General features: G+C 47.7%; 2 protein-coding genes and 1 long non-coding RNA gene across 9 annotated transcripts in view; 1 reads left to right on the top strand and 2 right to left on the bottom strand.

The window, feature by feature from the left end:
* The window catches only part of LOC147000503 (uncharacterized), a 7,809-nt gene extending 7,285 nt beyond the window's left edge, over positions 1-524 (bottom strand). Inside the window, exon 1 of the long non-coding RNA XR_015045986.1 lies at positions 163-524. This is a non-coding gene — a long non-coding RNA (uncharacterized LOC147000503). The remainder of the gene's footprint in view (positions 1-162) is intronic.
* The window catches only part of Has1 (hyaluronan synthase 1), a 7,965-nt gene extending 48 nt beyond the window's left edge, over positions 1-7,917 (top strand). The window contains exons 1-4 of the mRNA XM_029470866.2: positions 1-657; positions 2,700-2,925; positions 3,391-3,523; positions 6,985-7,917. The exon at positions 1-657 is cut by the window's left edge and continues 48 nt beyond it. Of these exons, the coding sequence (XP_029326726.1) occupies positions 1-657; positions 2,700-2,925; positions 3,391-3,523; positions 6,985-7,660 (1,692 nt within the window). The 3' untranslated portion in view covers positions 7,661-7,917. The remainder of the gene's footprint in view (positions 658-2,699; positions 2,926-3,390; positions 3,524-6,984) is intronic.
* Positions 7,918-8,040: 123 nt separating this feature from the next.
* Positions 8,041-19,353, bottom strand: Spaca6 (sperm acrosome associated 6). Of its 7 annotated transcripts, none has more exons than XR_015045985.1 (9): positions 18,360-19,353; positions 17,463-17,540; positions 13,588-13,656; positions 13,002-13,025; positions 11,976-12,238; positions 11,504-11,660; positions 11,220-11,433; positions 10,597-10,729; positions 8,041-9,951 (listed from the first exon to the last, which is right to left on the bottom strand). XR_015045985.1 is itself a non-coding variant. In XM_021149622.3 (9 exons), exons 1-9 carry the CDS (start codon positions 18,616-18,618, stop codon positions 10,696-10,698), a joined length of 1,017 nt encoding a protein of 338 aa, XP_021005281.1. In that variant the 5' UTR covers positions 18,619-19,353; the 3' UTR covers positions 8,041-10,695. The 7 variants fall into 7 exon arrangements, 6 of the variants coding, with proteins under 6 accessions (XP_021005281.1, XP_021005283.2, XP_085689391.1 ...); XM_021149622.3 differs by having other exon boundaries at positions 8,041-10,729; positions 11,220-11,430; positions 11,976-12,082; positions 12,161-12,238; XM_021149624.3 differs by having other exon boundaries at positions 8,041-10,729; positions 11,976-12,082; positions 12,161-12,238.
* Between the last annotated feature and the right edge of the window lie 2,320 nt (positions 19,354-21,673).

Consider the following 21,673-nt stretch of genomic DNA (forward strand, 5'->3'; position numbering starts at 1 on the left):
CGGGCGCTCACAATCATCTTTGCCCTGCTCATCCTGGGCCTCATGACCTGGGCCTACGCCGCAGGCGTTCCTCTGGCTTCAGATCGCTATGGACTCCTGGCCTTTGGTCTCTATGGGGCATTCCTCAGCGCACACCTAGTGGCACAGAGCCTCTTTGCTTACCTGGAGCACCGAAGGGTGGCTGCGGCTGCGCGGCGCTCCTTGGCGAAGGGGCCCCTGGATGCGGCCACTGCACGCAGCGTGGCACTCACCATCTCAGCCTACCAAGAGGACCCCGCTTACCTGCGCCAGTGCTTGACCTCCGCGCGCGCCTTGCTGTACCCGCGCACGAGGTTACGCGTGCTCATGGTGGTGGACGGCAACCGCGCCGAGGATCTGTACATGGTGGACATGTTCCGAGAAGTCTTCGCTGATGAGGACCCCGCCACCTATGTGTGGGATGGCAACTACCATCAGCCCTGGGAACCAGCGGAGGCTGCGGGCGCTGTAGGTGAAGGTGCCTACCGCGAGGTGGAGGCGGAGGACCCCGGGCGGTTGGCGGTGGAAGCGCTGGTGCGAACACGCAGATGCGTGTGCGTGGCTCAGCGTTGGGGCGGCAAGCGTGAGGTCATGTACACAGCTTTCAAGGCACTGGGCGACTCCGTGGACTACGTGCAGGTGAGTGATGGGTTTCCCGGGGACACTTGTAAGTATGATATCATACCCCCACCACCACCACTTAAGAAAGAGTAGGGTGCATCCAAGCCCATGCTTGGGAGGTGGAGGCACAAGGATCAGAAATTCAGTCTGTGAATTTTATCCGACCTCCAATAGACGATCCATTCTTTAATGTAGATAAAAGTCAATTTTTCTTCTCTTTTTTTTAATTAGGTATTTTCCTCATTTACATTTATAATGCTATCCCAAAAGTCCCCCATACCCACCCACCCCCACTCCCCTACCCACCCACTCCCCCTTTTTGGCCCTGGTGTTCCCCTGTACTGGGGCATATAAAGTTTGCAAGTCCAGTGGGCCTCTCTTTCCAGTGATGGCTGACTTGGCCATCTTTTGATACATATGCAGCTAGAGACAAGAGCTCCGGGATACTGGTTAGTTCATATTGTTGTTCCACTTACAGGGTTGCAGTTCCCTTTAGTTCCTTGGGTGCTTTCTCTAGCTCCTCCATTGGGGGCCCTATGATCCATTCAATAGCTGGCTGTGAGCATCCACTTCTGTGTTTGCTAGGCCCCGGCATAGTCTCACAAGAGACAGCTATATCTGGGTCCTTTCAGCAAAATCTTGCTAGTGTATGCAATGGTGTCAGCGTTTGGAAGCTGATTATGGGATGGATCCCTGGATATGTCTTCTCTTAATTGTGTCCCTGTGTGTGTGTGTGTGTGTGTGTGCGCGCGCGCGCGTGCACGCGCACCAATTCCCATTACCACCCCCCAGCATTATGTTGCAGGCAGGCATATGCAGCCACACCTAGTCTTTTACACAGATGCTGTGGATTCAAATCTAGGTCCTCAAGCTTGCACAGCATTCACTCTTGTCTGCACAGCTATCTGCCAGGCTTTTAAAACTTTTCTTCTCTCGTCATCACACGTTCAGATTCTCATTCATTAATTCATTCATTCACCAACTATTGATGAATTGATTTAATGTGGATATTTAGTCAATCTTATCTATCCGTTTGCTATGAGTCCTTTATTCCTTTGATGTGATTCTTTTTCATTCAGTGGTACATGCAGCGAATTCACTCTATCCATTTGTATGCTGCTTTCTGTGACAAAATACCAGACCAAAGCAACTTAGAGAAGGAACAGTCTATACTGACTCACAGCTTGATGATGTGTGTATCATGATAAGGAAGGAATGGATTCGGGAGCTTGAGGAAGCTGATCACACTACTCCTGCAGATAAGAAGCAAACCAAGTGTTCAAACACAGGAATCTATAGGAGACATTTCACATTCAAACCACAACACTAAATGAAAAAAACAAAAATGAACCCATTACCTTCTTTCATTCATACAGCCACTGAAAAACAGAAGGAAACTATGTGATCATACATTTATTCATTCATGTAGCTAGCTACTCATTCATTTAGTAGAATGATTCATTCACTTATGCACCCAACAACCTAGCCAGTCATTGTATAATGCTATTTTCTTTCTTCATGTAATATAGAAATTCTTTTACCTTTCTACTCACCCATGTATTTTCTATACAACCAGTGTGGACCTTACCCACTTATTTTTTCACTTACATTTTTATATAGGGGTTGTTCTCTCCTCCCGATCCCTTTCTTGTTTTTTTCTTCAACGTTGACATTTTTGTCAACCATCCACCTATGAAATACAGACCTTTATTTCCTCACACGTTCATCCATTCATTAGTCATTCACTAATATGCTACTGTCTTAGTTTCTTTTCATGTCACTGTGAGAAAATACTCCCGAAAAAACACCTTCAGGGAAAAAGGGCTTTTTTTTGCTCACAGCTCAAGAAGCTTCTTCATGGAGGGGAATTCAAGGCAGCAAGGGCTTTAAGGCATTGCATCCATCCACAGTCAGGATGAATGTTTGTGTTCAGCTCACTTTCTTCTTTTTATATAATTTATAAACCCAGTCTGGGGATTGGTTTAAAGAGTCCATAAACCTTTCCAAGCCGCAGCCCTGTTCAGGGTTCTAGTCTGATCTGGCTCCCTTCCTCTTCACAGGTCTGTGACTCAGACACAAGGCTAGACCCCATGGCACTGCTGGAGCTTGTGCGAGTGCTGGATGAAGACCCCCGGGTAGGGGCTGTTGGAGGGGATGTGAGGATCCTTAACCCTCTGGACTCCTGGGTCAGCTTCTTGAGCAGTCTTCGATACTGGGTAGCCTTCAATGTGGAGCGAGCTTGTCAGAGCTACTTCCACTGTGTGTCCTGCATCAGTGGTCCTCTAGGTGAGTGGAAGCAGTTTGGAGGGCTTGTGGGTAGGGAACGAAGGAGAAAGGGAGGCAGAGGCAAGGTAAAGTTGAGGACAAAGGGCTGGGGTCTGGATTTCAGGCAACATAACATTGGGGCCAGTGGGTAGAGATGATGTTAGAGCTAAGCTGAATTTACTGAAGAGGAATAAAGGTGGGAAGGGGAAAAGGATGGAGACTGGGGAAGTTGCTGAAAAAAGCGTTGTGGAAAGGAGTAAGGTGAGGTTGAACAGAGTACTGAGAATGCAGTGGCTTTTTTGGGAGATTGGTGAGTTTGGTGACATGGTCAGATGACAAACACATTGGAATGAGTTTGAGCCTAAGACTGGGGCTGGTTGGGGGGATAGTGTGATACAAGAATGGAGATGAGGAAGCACTGTGTGGGAAACAGAAAACATTGACCATACCAGAAGCTGATGCTTGGATACTCCCCACTCTACCTAGGCCTATACAGAAACAATCTCCTGCAGCAGTTCTTGGAGGCCTGGTACAACCAAAAGTTCCTGGGCACCCACTGCACATTTGGGGATGACAGGCACCTCACCAACCGCATGCTTAGCATGGGCTATGCTACCAAGTAAGTTAAGAGGACCAAGTGGTCAAATGTGTGAAGCAAGTGAGTGTCTTTGATGGAGAGAGAGAGAAAGAGGGAGACTGAGAATAGATACCATAAAAGGCAGAGGAGCCATTTGTATTTAGCCAGTGGTCTTCGGAGAGTTTGGTATTAGGAGAAAATTGGAGGTATTGTAAAGGTTGGAAAGGGTTTTCATGAACTCTTTTCATTAAATGGTCTCCATCAAACAAGGTGAGGGTATGTTAACTCCACATGGAAGAGACAAGGTAGGTGGGTTGAGTGGCCTGTACCAAGGAGACCAAGCCAGCATGGAAGTGAAGTAAGAGGGGTGAGTGAAAATGGGTGACAAATGCAGTAAGAAAAAATAGGCAACTGCTGACTGAGAAGAGTGCCTGATGGCCTCTAAGCACTCTGGAGAAGTCTTTCATTGACAACATGAATTTGGTTACTAAGTCTCTGTTGAATGCTCTAGAGGCACATCAGTAGGCAAAGGAAGACATAAATTCTTCCATGCTTTGAGGAGACAATGTATCTATCAGTATGTTTTGGGACTTTTCCCAGGAAAGGAGTCTTGATCTAATTTAATTTTTGTTTCTGCCACAAATATCCTTGACTGAAAACAACTTAAGGGAGGGCCTGTTTATTTGGCCTACACCAATCCCTGATCCCAGTGCTTCAAAGCAGGAACTCAAGCAGCCAGTGACATCACATCCATATTCAAAAGCAGAGAGAAATGAATGGAACTTCCCAAGCTGCCACCTTCTGCTTACTACATAGATAGCTTTCTCTACTCTTACACTGTCCAGTGCCTGCCCTGTGAAGTAGTGCTACTCAAGTTCACATGAGTCTTGCCACCTCAGTGAACAATCAAAAGAGTTCCCAACAAATAGGCCAAAGGTCAACCTGATCTAGACAGCTCCTCAATGGAGGCTTTCCTCTATATTGTGGCAAATTGAAACTAACCAGCACAGATGTAAACAGACATCCATTTACCCCAGTCAGGGCACAAATGACATACCAAAACAGACAAATAACAGAGCAAAACAAAATCTACCCACGTTTAACATGGTGCTAGTGAGATTGTTGGGTTTGCTTATGTATGAATGATTCTGAGGCAGCTTTGGCAGCTTACAAGAGCTGCATCTGTAGAGTTCCCTGCATACCTTGGCAGCAGCTCCACTGCAGAATCCCCCTCCCCCCTGCCACACACACCTCCCTTAGGAGGGTTCTTCTTCTAACACTTTAAGCTTCCTGAGCCTCCTTCTTATAAATTCCATGAGCATCTATTAACTTTTAAAATATTCCCTCCTCTCTCCAAGAGGAAATGTTTCAGTTTGGAGAAAACTGTTAGATTTGGAATAATCTCATTTTAGCCTAGGGCACCAGGAGAGAAGACAGAAGGCCAACACAGGTCCCCTTGTGAAAGGCTCATAGGGCCTTCGTCAAAAAAGAATGGTAGTGGGCTTTAAGAAGAAGATTGGAATGTACCAGCATCCTCAGACAGCTGGTTTGAGTACAAACAGCAAAGGCAGAATCAAACAGGGCATGGAGGGTGCCAAATGACTCAAGGAAGAGAGACTCTGTCAAGTACTGCCCTTGGAAATAGACTAGCATGACTGATATTGCCTAATGAACTATATGTTTCTGACCACCTGTGACTTTCCCTAGTTGGGTTTCTATCTAACCTTGATGGGTGTGGTAAGTCATGCAGAGACAGAATAATGGTTTCTGCCTCAGCCACAAGGAGTCCAACTGTTCTTTTTAGAATTTCTTACGCAGAGACTAACCTGGGTAGCTGCCAGTCTCATCTTGCTCCTCATGTCAGGACCTGCCAATTAGTCAGCACTTAGTCAAGTCACTGACGGTGTTAGTGTCGGTGACTATCATATTAGTCATGTCTGTAGTAACAGTGTTAGTCACAGGAAAAACAGCAGTAGCTCACATTGATCGAGCAGTTACTAGAAACTGCTTGGAATTTCGATCTTCATCCAATCTGGGTTGTTGTAAATATGAAATAATGGTATAGGTTCATAGAAAGTATGCTTAGAAGGCTGGAGAGACCGTTAGTTGGTTAAGAGGACCTCTTCCAGAGAACTCAAGTTGAATTCTAGCAACGCCATCTGGTGTTCACAATTGCCTCTACAGGGGACTTGAGACATTCTTCTTGCCTCCTTGTGCATCCATACACATGGGCATCCAAACACCCCACACACACCTTCCCAGACACACACAGACACACAGACATACACACAAAATGACACACATAGGCAAAAAATAAAACAAACCTTTCAACACCAAAGTGGAGCTCAGAGAGGTTAAGTAGGATAGCTAGTATTGTCAATTTTGCAGAACATATGATCACCTAGAAGACAAATCTCTAGGCATGTCGATCAGGGATTTTTTAGATTAGGTTCATAAAAGTGATAAGACCCATCCTAAATGTGGGCAGCGCCAGCCATTTAGTGGGGTGAAGTACCTCAGATTGTGCACAAAGTAGCAAGCTGGGGAAGCTAGGTTGCCTTGGCTGATAAAGATCTGAGGATGAGAGCAGATTCCTGTAAAGAGTCCACTAACCTCCATTCAATGCTTGCACGTGCACACACACACACCCCATTCATTTCTCTGCTTCCTGTCCATGGGTGCAATGTGATCAGATGCCTCATATTGCTGTCTCAGTGCTTTCTCTTCCATGCCAGACTTTATCTCTGAACTATAAGCCATAGTTTTTCCTTCCTTAAGTCATCATTGTCATGTGTCTTGTCACAATAACAACAAAACATACAAAGAAAAGAAAAAAGAAAAGAAAAGAAGGGGAAGAAGGGGAAGGGGAAGAAGGGGAAGGGGAAGAAGGGGAAGGGGAAAGGGGAAAGGGAAAGGGAAAGGGAAAGGGGAAAGGGAAAGGGAAAAAGGGAAAGGGAAAGGGAAAGGGAAAGGGAAAGGGAAAGGGAAAGGGAAGGGGAAGGGGAAGGGGAAGGGGAAGGGGAAGGGGAAGGGGAAGAAGGGGAAGGGGAAGGGGAAGGGGAAGGGGAAGGGGAAGGGGAAGGGGAAGGGGAAGGGGAAGGGGAAGGGAAGGGAAGGGAAGGGAAGGAAAGGAAAGGAAAGGAAAGGAAAGGAAAGGAAAGGAAAGGAAAGGAAAGGAAAGGAAAGGAAAAGAGAGAGACCCCAATAGTAGTGAAAATGGTCACTTTGAAATTCTGCCAACTGGACAGCACGAACACCTTGCTCTGGGAAGGGACCTAGTTTCAATTGCCAGCACCCATATGGAAGTTCACAATCTCCTAGAACTCCATCTATAACTCTGTGATGCCCTCTTCTGATCTCTTTAGGCACCATGAACATATATAGCACACATACATACATGCAGGCAAAATATTCAGGCAGATAAAATTATCTTAAAATTTAAAACTCCTGCCCAGACCCCAGGGAGAAAAATACTGATGCCTTTCTTCCTTTGTGCCTGTCAGGTATACCTCGCGCTCCAGATGCTACTCAGAGACGCCCTCCTCCTTCCTTCGTTGGTTGAGCCAGCAGACCCGCTGGTCCAAATCTTACTTCCGAGAGTGGCTATACAATGCTCTGTGGTGGCACCGCCACCACGCATGGATGACCTATGAAGCGGTGGTCTCGGGCCTCTTCCCTTTCTTCGTGGCTGCCACGGTGCTGAGGCTCTTCTATGCAGGGCGCCCGTGGGCTCTGCTCTGGGTGCTGCTCTGTGTGCAGGGCGTGGCACTGGCAAAGGCAGCCTTTGCAGCCTGGCTGCGTGGCTGCCTGCGCATGGTGCTACTGTCACTCTATGCACCTCTCTACATGTGCGGCCTGCTGCCTGCCAAATTCCTGGCGTTGGTTACCATGAATCAAAGTGGTTGGGGTACCTCGGGCCGGAAGAAACTGGCTGCTAACTATGTCCCCGTGTTGCCCCTGGCACTCTGGGCTCTACTGCTGCTTGGAGGCCTGGCCCGCAGTGTGGCCCAGGAGGCCAGAGCTGACTGGAGTGGCCCATCCCGAGCAGCTGAAGCCTACCACCTTGCTGCTGGGGCTGGTGCCTATGTGGCCTACTGGGTGGTAATGTTGACTATCTACTGGGTAGGTGTGAGGAGGCTGTGCAGACGTCGGAGCGGTGGTTACCGTGTCCAAGTATGATGTGGGCATGAAGATGCAGCTGAGGGCTCTTAAAGGAGGAGTCCTTGTGAGGCACCCCCTAGAGTCATGGCTTTCTGGGGACTCAGTTTACCTTCTCTTTGAAATGAGGGAGTTATTTAAGATTCTTCAATATGGACTGTATTGGAACTCAGACTTCTAGGTCTCTGGGGAGGGGTAATTTATTGATCAGGGAGTGGGATTGTAGGATCAGGGGCAGAACATCTCCACTTTCTCCCTGTTGCTATTTAATGTTTGTACTGTAAGATTATATAATAAATTTTTTATTTATTTTCTTCCAAGAGCCTCTTCCCACTTTGTCACTGAGAATTTGGGACACAAGGCCCCATCTAGTGTGATGGATCTTTGAGCCTCAACGGGGCATGCTCCTTCCTAGGAAACTAGGTTCTATCTTGAGAAAACAGCTATTAAAGCAGGGGATCCAACAGTTAAGAGCACTGACTTGTCCTCCAGAGGACCTGAGTACAATTTCCAGTGCCCACATGGTGGCTCGCGACCTGTGTGACTTCAATTCCTGGGGATCCAACATCTTTCTCTGGCTTCCATGGGTATAACGCACAGACGTGTACATGTAGACAAAGCACTCTACATCTTAAATATAAATTAAAGGAAACTCATTTATTAGCCAGAGGTTGTGATGCACACCTAGAATCTGTATCACCTGGAAGTTGAAGGCAGGAGGATGAACAAACAGGCATGCAAACCCATTTGCACAAAAAAGTACTCATACTATCACTCAATAAAAATTTCTCACCTTGACATAGGAGAAATAAGATTACAGAAAATCAGGACTATGTGCAATTTTACATGGGCTCTGCAGATTTGAACTTAGGTTCTCATTATTCACTGTAAGTCCTTTGCTCACCAATCTAATTCTGGTAAGAACCAGCAGGCTTTACAACGGAGGCTGCTCTGTTTCACCTCACTGCTAGCAAATGTGATGAGCCTTTTGATGTCTCTCCCCGAACTTATTACCTAACATTTTAATTACAAGTTGTCCCAGTGGCTGCAGTTTGTTTTTTCTTTGTGGTTTTGATTTCCATTTCCCTATGACTAATGTTGACTTTCACTGTTGAAAACCCAAGCCAATCACATGATCAGCACTCCCACTGCACCTATCTCCCATTCCACAAAATTGGTCATCAAATTAAGTTTATTAATGATATCCGCATTGCTAAAACCATGGCCTTGCCACTGAGGGATGTTTTCAACACTTGAGTGTTAAAAAGAAACAGAGGAGTCTCAGCAACTTGCTCCTTCTGTTTTTGTTTTGTTTGTTCTAGGCTAGGGATGCTTCTAAGGTGCTTATCTAGCATGGATGAAACTGAGTTTCAATCCAGCACTGCAAAAACTACATATATTAGTGCAGACCTGTGATAACTGCACTTGGGAGGTGGAGGCAGGAGGATCAAAAGTTTAAGGTTATGTGAGTTTTAAGTGATCCTGGGCTAAAGAAGACTCCATCTTAAAAACTAATCATCAATCATGTTACATGGAACATGGAGGTAGGGGATGCAGGGTGAGTGTATAAGGAGTGGGGACTAGTCAGAGAAAGTGAATTGTGGGCTGGGGCCTGTGCAATACGTGGAGAATGAGTTCACGTTCAAAGGGAAGGCATTTCAAGAGTCAGGCAGAGCATGGGTGAAGGTTCAGACACATAACAGCACTCTCAAAGTTCAGGGGACTGAAGCTAAAGCCCCCTGAAAAGTAACAAGGAAGATATGAGAAGAGATAAAAGTACACAGTAAAACAGTGCAGATTTTGGAGGGTTGTCATGGTCATTTACAGGGATAATGTAATGGTAGAAATGAGTAGGGAGGTGTCAGGGGACTAAGAGGACATGAGGATAGAGTGGAAAAACTCATTACTGTAAATAGGAAACATGTGCCAAGATCCTGGGGTGACTGAGAATCTTAATGAATGCCACAAGGAGAAAACAGAATTGCAAGGTAGGATAGACAGCTTTCTTCCTTCTTTCGTAGGGACAAGGCAGGGAAGAAAAATGAGGGCCAGAATATATGGGGCCTTGGGAGTTTTCTCAAGAAATTAGACTTGGTTTCAATGACAACAGGAAGCTATTGATGGATTTAGAGCAGAGAAGTAACCCAATGTGACATACTTAAAAATACTGGATTGGAAACTAGTATTTAATATCTGAGTCCATCCCTAGAATCTGCAGATAAAAAGCTTACACTTAAATTCTAGAGCTGTTGAGGTGGTGACAAAGGTTGGCCAGCAAGCCTAGCCAGGCAAGTCTCAGCCATTGAGAAACCCTATAACAAAAAAACAAAACAGTGAATTGACTGACAAATAGCACTGGTATTGACCTCCAGCTTCTACATGAACATTCATGTACACATATTTATTCAATCCCACACACACGCAAGAAACCAGACTAGGCAGGTAGTTCCAGCTGTATAGTACTTATCTAGAACTCACAATAAGGGGTTAGAGGTGTAGCCCACTGCTAGAGCTATTGCCTAGTGAGAGAGGTTGGAAGTATAACTCAGTGATAGAGCTACTTCCTAGAATACTTCAGCAATGGATAGGGTGTGGCATGGTGGTACAGCTCTTGCCTAGAATTCACCCAGTGAAGGGCTGGGAGTGTTGCTCAGTGGTTTCTGCTAGTAGAAAACTGTAAGTGCTTTTTCTGATATAAAGAAAAGGTTAGGGAAAGTTTGTTTTTTTGTTGGTGGTGGTCTTTTGTTATTTTGGTTTTTTATGGGTGGCAGTTACCATATAGTAGTACTCTGAGGGTATTTTCTAAGGATGGAAATATAAAGAAATCTGCTAGAGAACAGAAAAGGGTTTCAGCTGATGCCCAAAGTCCTCCAGAATGAGCCTCCCAAATTAAAATAGTGTGTATCCCGTCACCATATTCACCTGAGTATTTGGAAGGTATTTTGTCAGGTCCTCACCTATCGGTGGTAAGCAGTGACTTTTAAAAGCAAGCAAACACCCACGAACGAACTAAAATATATACTTTATTTCCAGGACAGATGTAGGATCAGGATTTGCTAGTTGCCACTTAAGTACCATCGAAAAAACAGCCTGAGAAAACAAATAAGTCTGAACTATAGGGAGGCCCAGTGATAGAGACACTTGGGTTTCAAAGTGCACAGGAGCTTTGACCTGAGTTTCCAAGGAGGCTTGGAATCAGGACTCATGCGTTATAAGAAAGTACAGACCTGGTCTCCTAGATCCGGGGAAGAAGTGCTAGGCCCTGGACTCCTGGGTCTGAGAAAAGAGGGTTAGGCTCCCTAGGTCTTAAAGGGTGGGGACTAGACGCCTAGATATCTTGAATTGGAACCTAGAAACCTGGTTCTGGGGAAGGTAGGCTAGGGCCTGGACTTTGCAGTCTTGAGGGAAGAGAGCTAGGCTTGGACTTGGTCTAAGAGAAGACTTGGGTTGGACTGCTAGGAATGAGGGAGGAGGCTGGGGTCTGAACTCCAGAGTCTAGGGGAAGAGGCTTGCGGTGTGGACCAAAAGAGCTGAGGGGGCGGGGGGGGGGGGCGGGGGGACAGTGCTAGCTGGCACTCACCACACTAGCAGAGTAACACTGGCAGACCCAAGTGCAGCGGTGGCCGCGAGCAGGAATAGGTTGCCAAGCGTCAGAGCCTGGGGGTTGGTAAGTAGTTCGCCTAGGCTGGGCCTCCAGGGCTGGATCATTTCCGGCTCCGCCGGCGTCCAATTCATCACTTCCCGGAACGTGACCTGGAGCTCAGTGTCCTCAGGCGGAGGAGGGCCCGTCACTGCTAGAGCTCACAAGTTAAGAGAGCGGAGCTCCGCCCTCCGCCCTCCCTCATATCCTCACCCCGCCCGTACCGTTCAGATAAAAGTAGAGCCGCGCCAGGGGGCGCTGGTCGTGCAGGATCACGCAGGAAAAGGTCCCACCATGTTTGGGTTGCACTGGCCGTATTCGTGCTAGGTACCCGTGAGCCCCCGGCATATCACGGAAGTAGGTAACGTCCCTAGTTCGGACCTGTAGGACGGCAGAGCTCAGGCTGAAGTGCTTAAATGCACCGGGAACGGAAAGCCCTGCCCAGCTCTAATGCACGCCCCCTCCCAAAGCACTGACTCAGCTCGCAAGCCTCTGGCTCTACTGGCTGCACTAAGCAACCCTTCCGGGCATTCCCTAAACCCTGACTCACAATGCACATTGAGCATGGGTCTTCCATATATTTAGTCTCCATCTCTCCCTAGTTCCCCGACCCTTCTTCTTGCACTAAACCGAATCCCTACACTGAACTGAACCTCATCCTTCCCAAGCCCTCCAGCTGCCTGTTTCCGGACTCACACCTCCCACAAATTTCCAGGAATAAGTGATCTCCGACTCTGGCAACTGGAAAGCCACGATACAAGAAAACAAAGCCTGGTCCCCTCGGTTCACCAACATGTCCTGAACTGGAAAGAGGCCGGATAGCTCTTGTAAGTCCGCACAAGCCCCTCCTCGTGGCATCCCAGCCTTGCCCACCCTCTCACCTGGACAATCTAGAGGCAGATCGCAGAGTTTGGAAAAGCAGCCCGAGCAGTGGAAAAGCCTAGCCACCTCCTGGACACCTAGTGAAATGAGACCAGGAGTGGAGGGCCCCCCCTGAAGTCTCCCATCAATTCTCTGAACCTTGTTAAATCTATGAGAACTCCTAGGGTTTTATTGAGGAGGTGGAAGACAGACTCAGTCTTTTCTGCACCATCTAAATCTCTGTCCAGTAAGGCCCTGGCTAACCTTCTGGCTTGTGTGGCCAATTGAGCCAGTTTGCTACAACATAAATGTGGTGTTTTGTTGTTCTAGCCACTGCGAACAATACATATGGATTTATGCATGGTAGCCAAGCTCTCTACCACTTAAACATACTCCTACTCCCCCGACATGGGAATTTTAGGTAAGTAGTCTATACCACTAAGCCATACATACCTGAACCCCTCTTGTAGAGTATAGGCAGGGGACCTATCACTGAGACACACCTCCAACCCCTCACTGAGTATTCCAGGCAAGCACTCCACTGCTGGGCTGTATTTTCAGCATTCTTTTTAGTTTTTGTTTTTAGTCAGGGTCCCCCTAAATTACCAGGCATGGACTAGAACTCCTGTAGCCCAAGCTGACCTTGAACATGTAATCCTCCTGAGTTGGCCCCAAGTAGTTAGGATGACAAGCCTGAACCACCAGGCCTGTTTCTTATAGGTTTTTGAACAGTACCTAGTGTATGTGCTTTTCTATTGGATTCCTTTGGATTTGAGGCCCACTCATTGTCTCGATCTTAAATTCCAGGTTTCCACCCATCATGTTTCCCCTGCTGTTTTGAGTTTGGAACTAATTCCTTACCACAAGGAGGGATGCAGGCCGGGGCTGTGGAGAGAAAGAAAGCATTAAGACCCAGGTGGTTGACAGAGGGACCTACCTAAAGCACCTCCATAAGATGATATAGGCAGGGAACCCTATACTCTAGAGAACAGCACTTGGGAACATAATGCATTGTTCCTAAGGTGCAAGGCTAAGTCCATGGAGCTTCACTCAAAAGGATAGAGCAAGGCCAAGTGCATCACCAGGCTTAAGGCTTGCAGTTAGTTATAAAAGGGGAATGTGGTGGGGATAAAGAAGCCTTGAAGAAGAACCAGCCTTGTATTCATTACCCTTGAGGGTGGGAGTAGATCCCAGGCAACCAATCCTTTAAGGAGTCAGCACCTAATTAGAAGGCCCTGCCAAAGAAGCACCACCTAGAGAGGATGCTTTTGAGTGCAGAGCCAGAAACAGAGCTCAGAAGAGGCTGGGGTAGATGTGGGCCAGGACTGCCATAGGAACTATACTAGAATAGGAAATCCACTGTTCCCAGCATTTAGGCTGGATTCAGAACACCCACCTGTGTGGTATGGGGTATGTCTGCAGGGGATGGAGTTGGAGGCTGGTTTACCTTTTTTAAGGTGTTCAATGGTCCTCTTCAATTTTCTAGCAGCATCTTTGAAGGCAAGCCAAAAGGGCTCTGAAGGATGAAGCAGGGTGGTTGTACTAAGAGCCCCTTTCCCTGGGTCTTGCTGCCTCCCTCATAAGCACAGGCTGTTTCCTCTTCCCACAGATACAAAGGGAAGGGTTGCAAACTTCTCCCAAGTGTTCTTTCTGCCTCCTGAAAGAACTATCCATTTATGTCTTAGTGGAAATGGGAGGATAATGATCAAATCCTCTGCAGGGCCTACTGAGCCCTACTATGCTGGTTCAGTTTCCTATTTCTCTATTGCAGAACTCTTGCCCACTTTCTATCTCTAGGTTACCTGGAACTCTTTAATTTATAAACATCTTTTGCCCAGCTCCCCACCATTCTCTATCACTGCAAGGGTTTTGATCACACCACTTCTGTACTAAGTCCCCCACCCCTATCTCTCATTGTGCACAGTGTACATAGGCTCCACCAGTTTGCAGCTATACAGATGTATATGTCATTTAGATGCTTACATATGCTAATGGATTAAGTCCGTCTTTTTGGCATTTTGTTTCAAGACAGTGGCTCACTATGTTCCAGGCTGGCCTGGACTTCTCTGTAGACCAGGCAGGCTATGAACTCAAAGATCTGCCTACCACCTCTGCCTCCCCAGTGCTGGGATTAAAGGCACACACAACCAAACCTGGCATTTGATATATTTTTAATCAATGTCTTTTTGTTCTTTGAGAACGTCATACATGCCTGCAATATATTTTATATTTATCTCCGATTCTATCTTCAAAACCTACCTACCTCCTACTCCTCCCAACCCTCTTCATGTTTGTTTGTTTGTTTACTATAATAACCACTCAGTTCAATCTGTGCTGAACATCCCCTAGAGCATGATCAGCCTACAGATCTACCATGGACTGCATGCACCCTTGAAAATCATTGGCTCTAATTCCTGCAAGAGCCATCCACTATAAGTATGGCCTCAGTTAGAGGTGAAGGCTTGTGAGCCCCTCCCCCACAGTGCTGGAATGTTGACAGACTTGATCTTGTGCAGGCAACCACAGCGGCTTTGTGTACAGCAGAACATTAGTCCTGTCATGTCCAGGACACACCACTTTGTCTAGTCCTCGTAGAACTCTGGCGATTAAAAATATTTCCACCCTCTCTTCTCAATGTTCCCTGAACTCTTGAATACTGCATCCTCAGAACACACAAAAGAAAACAGGGAAATATATGTTGAGTGAATTTTAGAGTCCAGGAGGAACTAGGTCAACAGAAGTGGCCTTAGACCCAAATGCATCACCTGTCTGATAAAAATCAGACAATTTTTTTTTTGTTTTTGTTTTTTTTTTTTTTCCAGTTTTTCGAGACAGAGTTTCTCTGCATAGCCCTGGCTGTCCTGGAACACTGTATAAAAGTCTGGCTTTGAACTTGGAAATTGGCTGGCCTCTGTGGGACAAGTCCTGGGATTAAAAGTATGTACCGTCACTGTGCACACCCAGCTTATTTCTTTTTCTGCATATGAGCTGGTTGCCAATATATGACTTTGGGACAGCATATAAAAGCTTGATATCTCTTTTTTTAAAATGGGAAGGAGGCTGAAGAGATAGCTCTGAAGTTAAACCAATGAACTGCTCTTGCACAGGATCCTACTTTGTTTCCCAGTACTCGTGTGTCAGGAGATTCACAACCATCTGTAACTCCAACTTCAGGGCATCTGAAGTTCGTCTTCTGGCCTTCAAAGGCTTTGGAACACACATCCACCAACCCCCCACCCCCACCCCAACACACACACACACATTTGAAAATGTACAAAACTGTAAAACATGGGCTACAGTGCCATAAAGCAGTAGTTAGCAGGTCAGTGACCACCATTCCCTTTAAAAAGAGCATTTCCAAGTGCCCCTCCTTCCTTACACAAACCACCATTCATTCCTACCCCTTCACATTTTAATATTCAGAAGCCTTAATTCTAACTACCATAATACCACCAGTTCATGAGCTGGAGCTCTCCAGAGACCAGCCTTCTGGTAGAAATGGATATGACAGTGTATACCCCCCAACCCTATTCATACGTGACATCCTAATCCCCATTACATTATGGAAGAGAAAGCCACTGTACTTGGAGACAGCATTATTAGAGAGGTTAAAATGAGGTCCTTTGGGGGGACCCTAGACAAGTATGAAAGTTCATCTTTTTTGTCAATTTCATAGGACTTAGAATCCTTATGGAAACCAGCCTCTGGACCTGTGGAGGAGTGGGTAGGCGCCCCCTGTATATGGGTGGTACTATATCATGGACTGGAGTTCCAGAGTGAATCAAATGGAGAAAGTCGAGCACCATCATTCATCCCTCCCTGCTTCCTGTGTATGCAGACACCTCACACTCCTGCCATGTCTTCTTGACCTGATGGACTATACCCTCAAACAGTGATCAAGAATAAACCTTTGTTCCATTAAGCTGATTACCAGGTATTCTGTCACAGCATGGAAGGTAAAACCAAACTACATGTGTCTATGAAACTGTTAAGAGGAAGTAAGAAGTATTAACTAAAGCATGGTCCATTATGGGTTATCTACAAGGAGAAGTACCAGAGTCAAGAAGCTGGATCAAAATGAAGAATCTGGGGCCAATTCTTAACCACAAGAGCATGATCTAGAGACAGTAGTACTCCTCTTCACTATGGTCTCAGATCTGCATCAGACCACCTCCTCTCTAACCAGAACCTTCACCTGCCCCCAAATATGTCTCACATTAGAAAGAGCTCTCCTACTCCCAAAAGCTACCCTTGGTCTATTTTTCCAAGTTTTCAATATGGAGACATGACCAGTCAACAACAGTATCCATATCCCAGCATTCTACATTCCTTCCATCTCTCAGGTTCCTCTGATTTTTCTTTGGACACACAGAAAATTCTGGATAGTCCTGGACACTCCTGAATAAATGGTCCCTTTCTTTGTTTGGGAGGCCTCTGATAAAAAACTTAGTAGGAACAAAATGAACCATTGTAGTTGAGAAAAAAAAAAAAAAAAAAAAGCCTTGAACTCCCAGATTCTGGGAATGGCCAATTTATCCTTCAAATGAATAAACAAACAAAAAGGAATTCTCACACAGCCATACTACTACTATCTAATATACTTAAGAGACTGTGTGCCCAGCATTGGGAGCATCTGGTGTGATTAGTGTTAATCACATCTTTTTGAAATTCATATCCTCAGATCCTTGTCTGTTCCATACAACTACATGTGTACTGTTTTCTCTAATGTTCCAGGAGGAGTATGGCCCTGACTATGTCTATGTCTTCCCCTGAATGGCTATCTCCACTCTTCCTAACCTATCTTCATTAGCCATGAGTAGTGTGTGTGTGTGTGTGTGTGTGTGTGTGTGTGTGTGTGTCTATTTTGTTTGAAGGGATCATATCTTCTATAACACCTATCTCAAAAAAGAACCATTCCTTCCCAATGAGCTCCGACTTCTCTGGGAGATAAAGAGAATGTCTCACCCTAGGACATGAGAATGTTCCACCTTCAGAGATGACAAAAATGACTCAATCTTGAGAGCCTAAGAAATTTTCTATCTTACAGGTGAGTAGTTGGAACCCAGGTTGAGAGGCAGGAACACATCCAGGCTTCAGAGTCCTGACAGTGAGAATCCCAGATAGGTCACATGTACTTGGCCCCACAAAAGCTTCAGATTCCCTGTGACTTATTTACTTCCCTCAGTTCCTTGCCATCTTTGACTCCCCTCATCTCTGGAGTTTTCTCAACAAATAACCTAACTCAAACAGGTTCCCAGTATCACTTCCTCAAGATGACTTTCCCCACCACTTATGCCTTCACGTAGTCCATAAAACACTCACCCCGTCTAGCAGCCTTCTCGTGAAGAGAAACTGTCATCTGTGTAAATTCATCATGCAGGTAGCTCCTCTCATCATAGTCTGAAGGTAGATGAGAAGCAGGCTGAGACACCATGGCACAAACCTGGTTCCATGGTGTTCTCTATGTCCGACTCATGGCTGAATATCTCCAAGCCCTATGATCATCCCAGATTCTATAGCCCCAGTCTATTGTTCTATGTGCCCCATCTAGAGCGCTCTCTCTCTCTCTCTCTCTGCATGTGTGTGTGTGTGTGCATGTGTGTGTGTGTGAGTGTGAGTGTGTGTGTTTCCCTAACCCTAACCCAAACCTTCAATCTTGGTATCTCTCCATCCATCTACTCTCTCTCTCTCTCTAGGCCTGTTACCTGGTACCCTGGATCTGCTTCCTCATCTACATCTTTACTCCAACCCCATGGGTCTCTGTCCCACCTATCTCTAGATGACTGTCTCTCTATACTTCCTGAAACTACTCTCTGTATCTGTACATACGTCCCTCACTTTGGGTCTCTGTTCCTGTCTTATCTCTATGTACCTTACTCTCTGTGTGTCTCTCATCACCTCTCTGGATTGATTTCTAGCTCTCTGTTCCTCTCTCCAGGTCTCTAATCTCCCCACTCATCTGTGTTCCCAATCCATATCCTCTTTCTGAGCAATGCTTCTACTTTTCCATCTCTTTCCCTTACTGTCTTTAAACTCTCTCTGAGGCACTGTTTTCTCTGTCTCCACCCCACTCTGGACCTGTTTCCTTCCATTGTTTCCACCTGTCTCTCTTCTCTGTGTCTATGTCATGATCCTGTACTTGGCTTTTCTTCTTGGAGTAGCTCAAGAAATCTCCTTCCCCTCCCCAGGGCCCTGGTTCAGGAAGGAGGGGCTCCTCACTGATTTTCGTGTCTTTGAGATCCTCAAAAGCCCCTTCAAGCTCATCTCTACACAGGCTTATCTTGGTTTCCTCTCTGCCCACAAACAGCTGGCAGACACGGAGGCGTTCCTCATAGGTAGTGAAGCAGAAGAGACAGGCCCACGTGGATGCCCTGAAGATCAGCAGGAACAACAGGACAGTGCTCCCTACTAAAGAAATAAGACCCATAACAGAGGGTCTCTGGGTCGGAGGAGAAGATAGTAACCTTTGTGAGGTCATTGTGGGGGAGGGGGAGCCTGTGATCAGAGATTGAGTTTCAAATGATGGTCAAGCATCAGGCTCCATCTACAGGAAGGTTGCCAGGGGTCACCTGAAATCCCTAAATTTGTGGCTGAGCCAGGCGCCAGGCTCCCAAGAACCTCACCTGTGACCCTGGACGTCCTCACAGGTTAAAGGGTCTCAGGGACCCAGAGGCCGGCAATGTAGCTAAGGTGGACCAGAAAAACCCTTTTCCCCAGAGGTGGGAACGGGGAAGAGAGACAGAAACAGAGGTACCCTAAGCCCCAGAAGATAGAAAGGAACCAGGAGATACCTCAAAAAGCTCAGAAACCCAGTGTCACAGAGATACATTCACAGCACTAGAGAAACAGAAGCTTCTAGAACCCTAGAGACATTGGCATAAGAGACAGAGACAGAAAACTCGAAAATCTCAAGATGGCATAGAGACTGCAAAGAAAAGGGATAGGATAGAATGTGAACAGAGAAGACACCCCAGCTCCTATCAGGAACTCTTGGCCAGTGGTGTGGACCTGGGGTCCCCGCCGGCCCCTTCCAGTGCAGGGCGCAGCCTGGGGAAAGCTAGGAGGCCGTATAGTGATCTCCTCGGGTGTCTTCCTCAACTATACAACCTCCTACCTCAGCCCGGGGGGCGCGGCAGGTGGGCAGATTGACAGATGGATTGATGGGAGACCAGAAGTAGGGAGGGTGGGGAGGGCCGGGGAGGTCCCAGCCGCGATGGTGAGCCCCCGACACGGACCCACAGACACGAGCTTGTGTGCGGCGAAGGCCCCGCAAGGTCGGTTCTACGGGTGGGTGCCAGGACCCAGGAGTCCGGGCCCCCGGCCCCCTCCTCCCCAAGGAACCCAGGAATTCAGTCCCAGCCCCACAATCTAAACCCCAGCCCCCTCTTTCAAGGCCAGAGATCCAGACCTCAGCCCTCCTCCCTCAGTCCCAAGGCTTCCTCCCTTAGATTAAGGGGTACTGGTCACAGCCCTCCCTCCCACAGATCCAGGGATGCAGACCCTGGCGCCATTGCTCTCAATACTCCTCAGTTCAGATCCAGGGGTCCAGTCCCTAACCCTCACCATTCTCCTCCACCCCATAGCCCTCCCCAGCAGACTCAGGGTCCAACCAGGCACTTCCCTTAGAGAAGACAATCTGGTTAGAGACCTGACTTCTGGACTGCAGAAAGGATGTATCCCCGTTTGTCTTGGCAATCTGAGCCCCTTCTGTAACCCCTAAAGGTTTCATATCCCAGGCCTGAGTTAAAGGCCTTCTGGGTATCAGAAATCCTCATGGCTCTCTTGGAATAATCCTATCTTTTCCAAAACCATTCTCAACCTTTGGGGTGATAGCTATGGTCAAGGAATACTGACACCAACTACTACCCTGTCTCCTCAACACCTCCCAACTCAGAAATGAGGTCACTACCTGCACACAGGAGCCCCCAGAGGGGAAGCCACTAGGCCAAAGTCAGTTGCAGGTGGGAGGAGCCCTACGACCTGCACCCACCCTGAGGCTCTGAGCACAGAACTGGTCTTCTGGGGCTCCCAGGTTCCATGTCCGTCTTCTTGTTTCTTTCTCTCCGCCCATTTTTTCTTACCTTGCCCTTTTCTTATTCTCCCTTTCTTTCTCAGTTTGTATCATCCCTGACGAGGTTTTCCTCTTCTCCCATATCTGAATGTCTGCTCCTCCCGCTGTCTCTGTTCTAGCTGACCCTCTTTACATTCACCTCTCTTCCTCACCTCCTATCTTCTATATCTACTTCTCAAGTCTCTTCCTCTTTTTCACAATCTCTTTCGTTTCCTTCCCTGGCTTTGTCTCTCCTTTTCTCTGGATTCATATCTCCCTCTCTTTTTTTCCTCCCTGCTTTTTATTTAGTCTAGCTTCTACCCTCCTCCCATCTTCCAGTCCCCTCCCGGGGTCTCTCCCTTTCTCTCGCTCTCTTTTCTCCTTCCCTCTCCTCCATCCCCTCCCCCCATTCTTCTCTCTTTCTCCTTCCCTCTCTCTTTTCTCTCTCTCCCTCCCCCTTGCTACTCGGATCCAGGTCTGGAAATGGGGGTGGAGTGCGGATGGAGTGGGGGTGGGTTGAGAAGGGGCCCTGGGCCGGGGTAGCGACCTGCTGAGGAGGGGGAGGAGAGGCGGGAAGAGGGCGGAGAAGCAAAAGAGGAGGCGGGGGAATTGAGACCGGTCTTCGGCCTGAGCTCAAGTCCTCCTTTCCCTCCTTCCCAACCTCCCAGACCCTCAGGCGGGGGCGAGAGTCAGGCCAAGGTGGGGAGGAAGGGGAAGGGAGGAGCCCCCCCACCACCACCACCAACCTGGCCCAGAGCCCAGGCCTGGGTTCCCAGCATGCCCCGGGGCTGCCTGGGGCCTAAGGGGGGGGGGGGGGTGAGGGAAGCGGGGAAGGGAGAATCTTTAGGATTCTCCAGCCCTGAACATCTCTCCACACACCCTGCAAGTTTCTCTTCAGAGGGCAAACTGAGGCTCACAGAGAAGGTTCCATACTGGTTCAAGGTCACTGCCCCAGGCGTGGGTGCATCTCCCTTGGGTTCACAGGCTTGCTTTGGGGAAGGGGTAGGCGCTCGACTTCTCCCTGGGCATGGGTCCCCTCCCCCTCTTTGCAGACCCTAGGGAGCCCCCAAGGGTCAGAGAGCAGACCCAAACAGTCTGGCACCATAGCAACCAACTGGTCCCGCCCCCTTAACCCCTGGAGGGCTGGACTCCAGCTGGGGCTAAAAGGGGTGGGGGAAACCTGGTTCTCAGGAAGGAGCCCCCACCTATGCCCCAGTCCAGGCAGATAAGAAAAATGTCTGGGGCCCTGACTCTTGGGTTCTGAAGGAGGAGGGGATTGGGGTTGGCCTATGCTTATGTGCAGGAGGTGATGGCTGGAGAGTGGACTCCTTAGTCAGAGGCAAGAAGGAGCTGGGTGACCCAGACACCTGGGTCCTGGGCAGACCGCAACCAGGGCTTTGGCTTGTGGAATCTGGGCAACGGCTTGGAAGATAGACCCTGAGGGAAGAGGAAACTGAGACCCGGAATCCCCGGTCCTCAGAGC

This window comes from Mus caroli, unplaced genomic scaffold (assembly GCF_978045245.1).
Source record: "Mus caroli unplaced genomic scaffold, Mus_caroli_1 scaffold_18, whole genome shotgun sequence".
Classification (NCBI taxonomy): domain Eukaryota; kingdom Metazoa; phylum Chordata; class Mammalia; order Rodentia; family Muridae; genus Mus; species Mus caroli.

What these genes read in the sequence shown, in the direction of transcription:
- Spaca6 (XM_029471644.2), bottom strand. Translation starts at nt 18,618, where the DNA reads ATGACCTCACAAAGGTTACTATCTTCTCCTCCGACCCAGAGACCCTCT. An exon ending in TCTCAAAGACACGAAAATCA is followed by an intron (nt 17,541 to 18,359) that starts GTGAGGAGCCCC and finishes ATCTACCTTCAG; the next exon opens with ACTATGATGAGAGGAGCTAC. An exon ending in CATTGAACACCTTAAAAAAG is followed by an intron (nt 13,026 to 13,587) that starts GTAAACCAGCCT and finishes TTCTCTCCACAG; the next exon opens with CCCCGGCCTGCATCCCTCCT.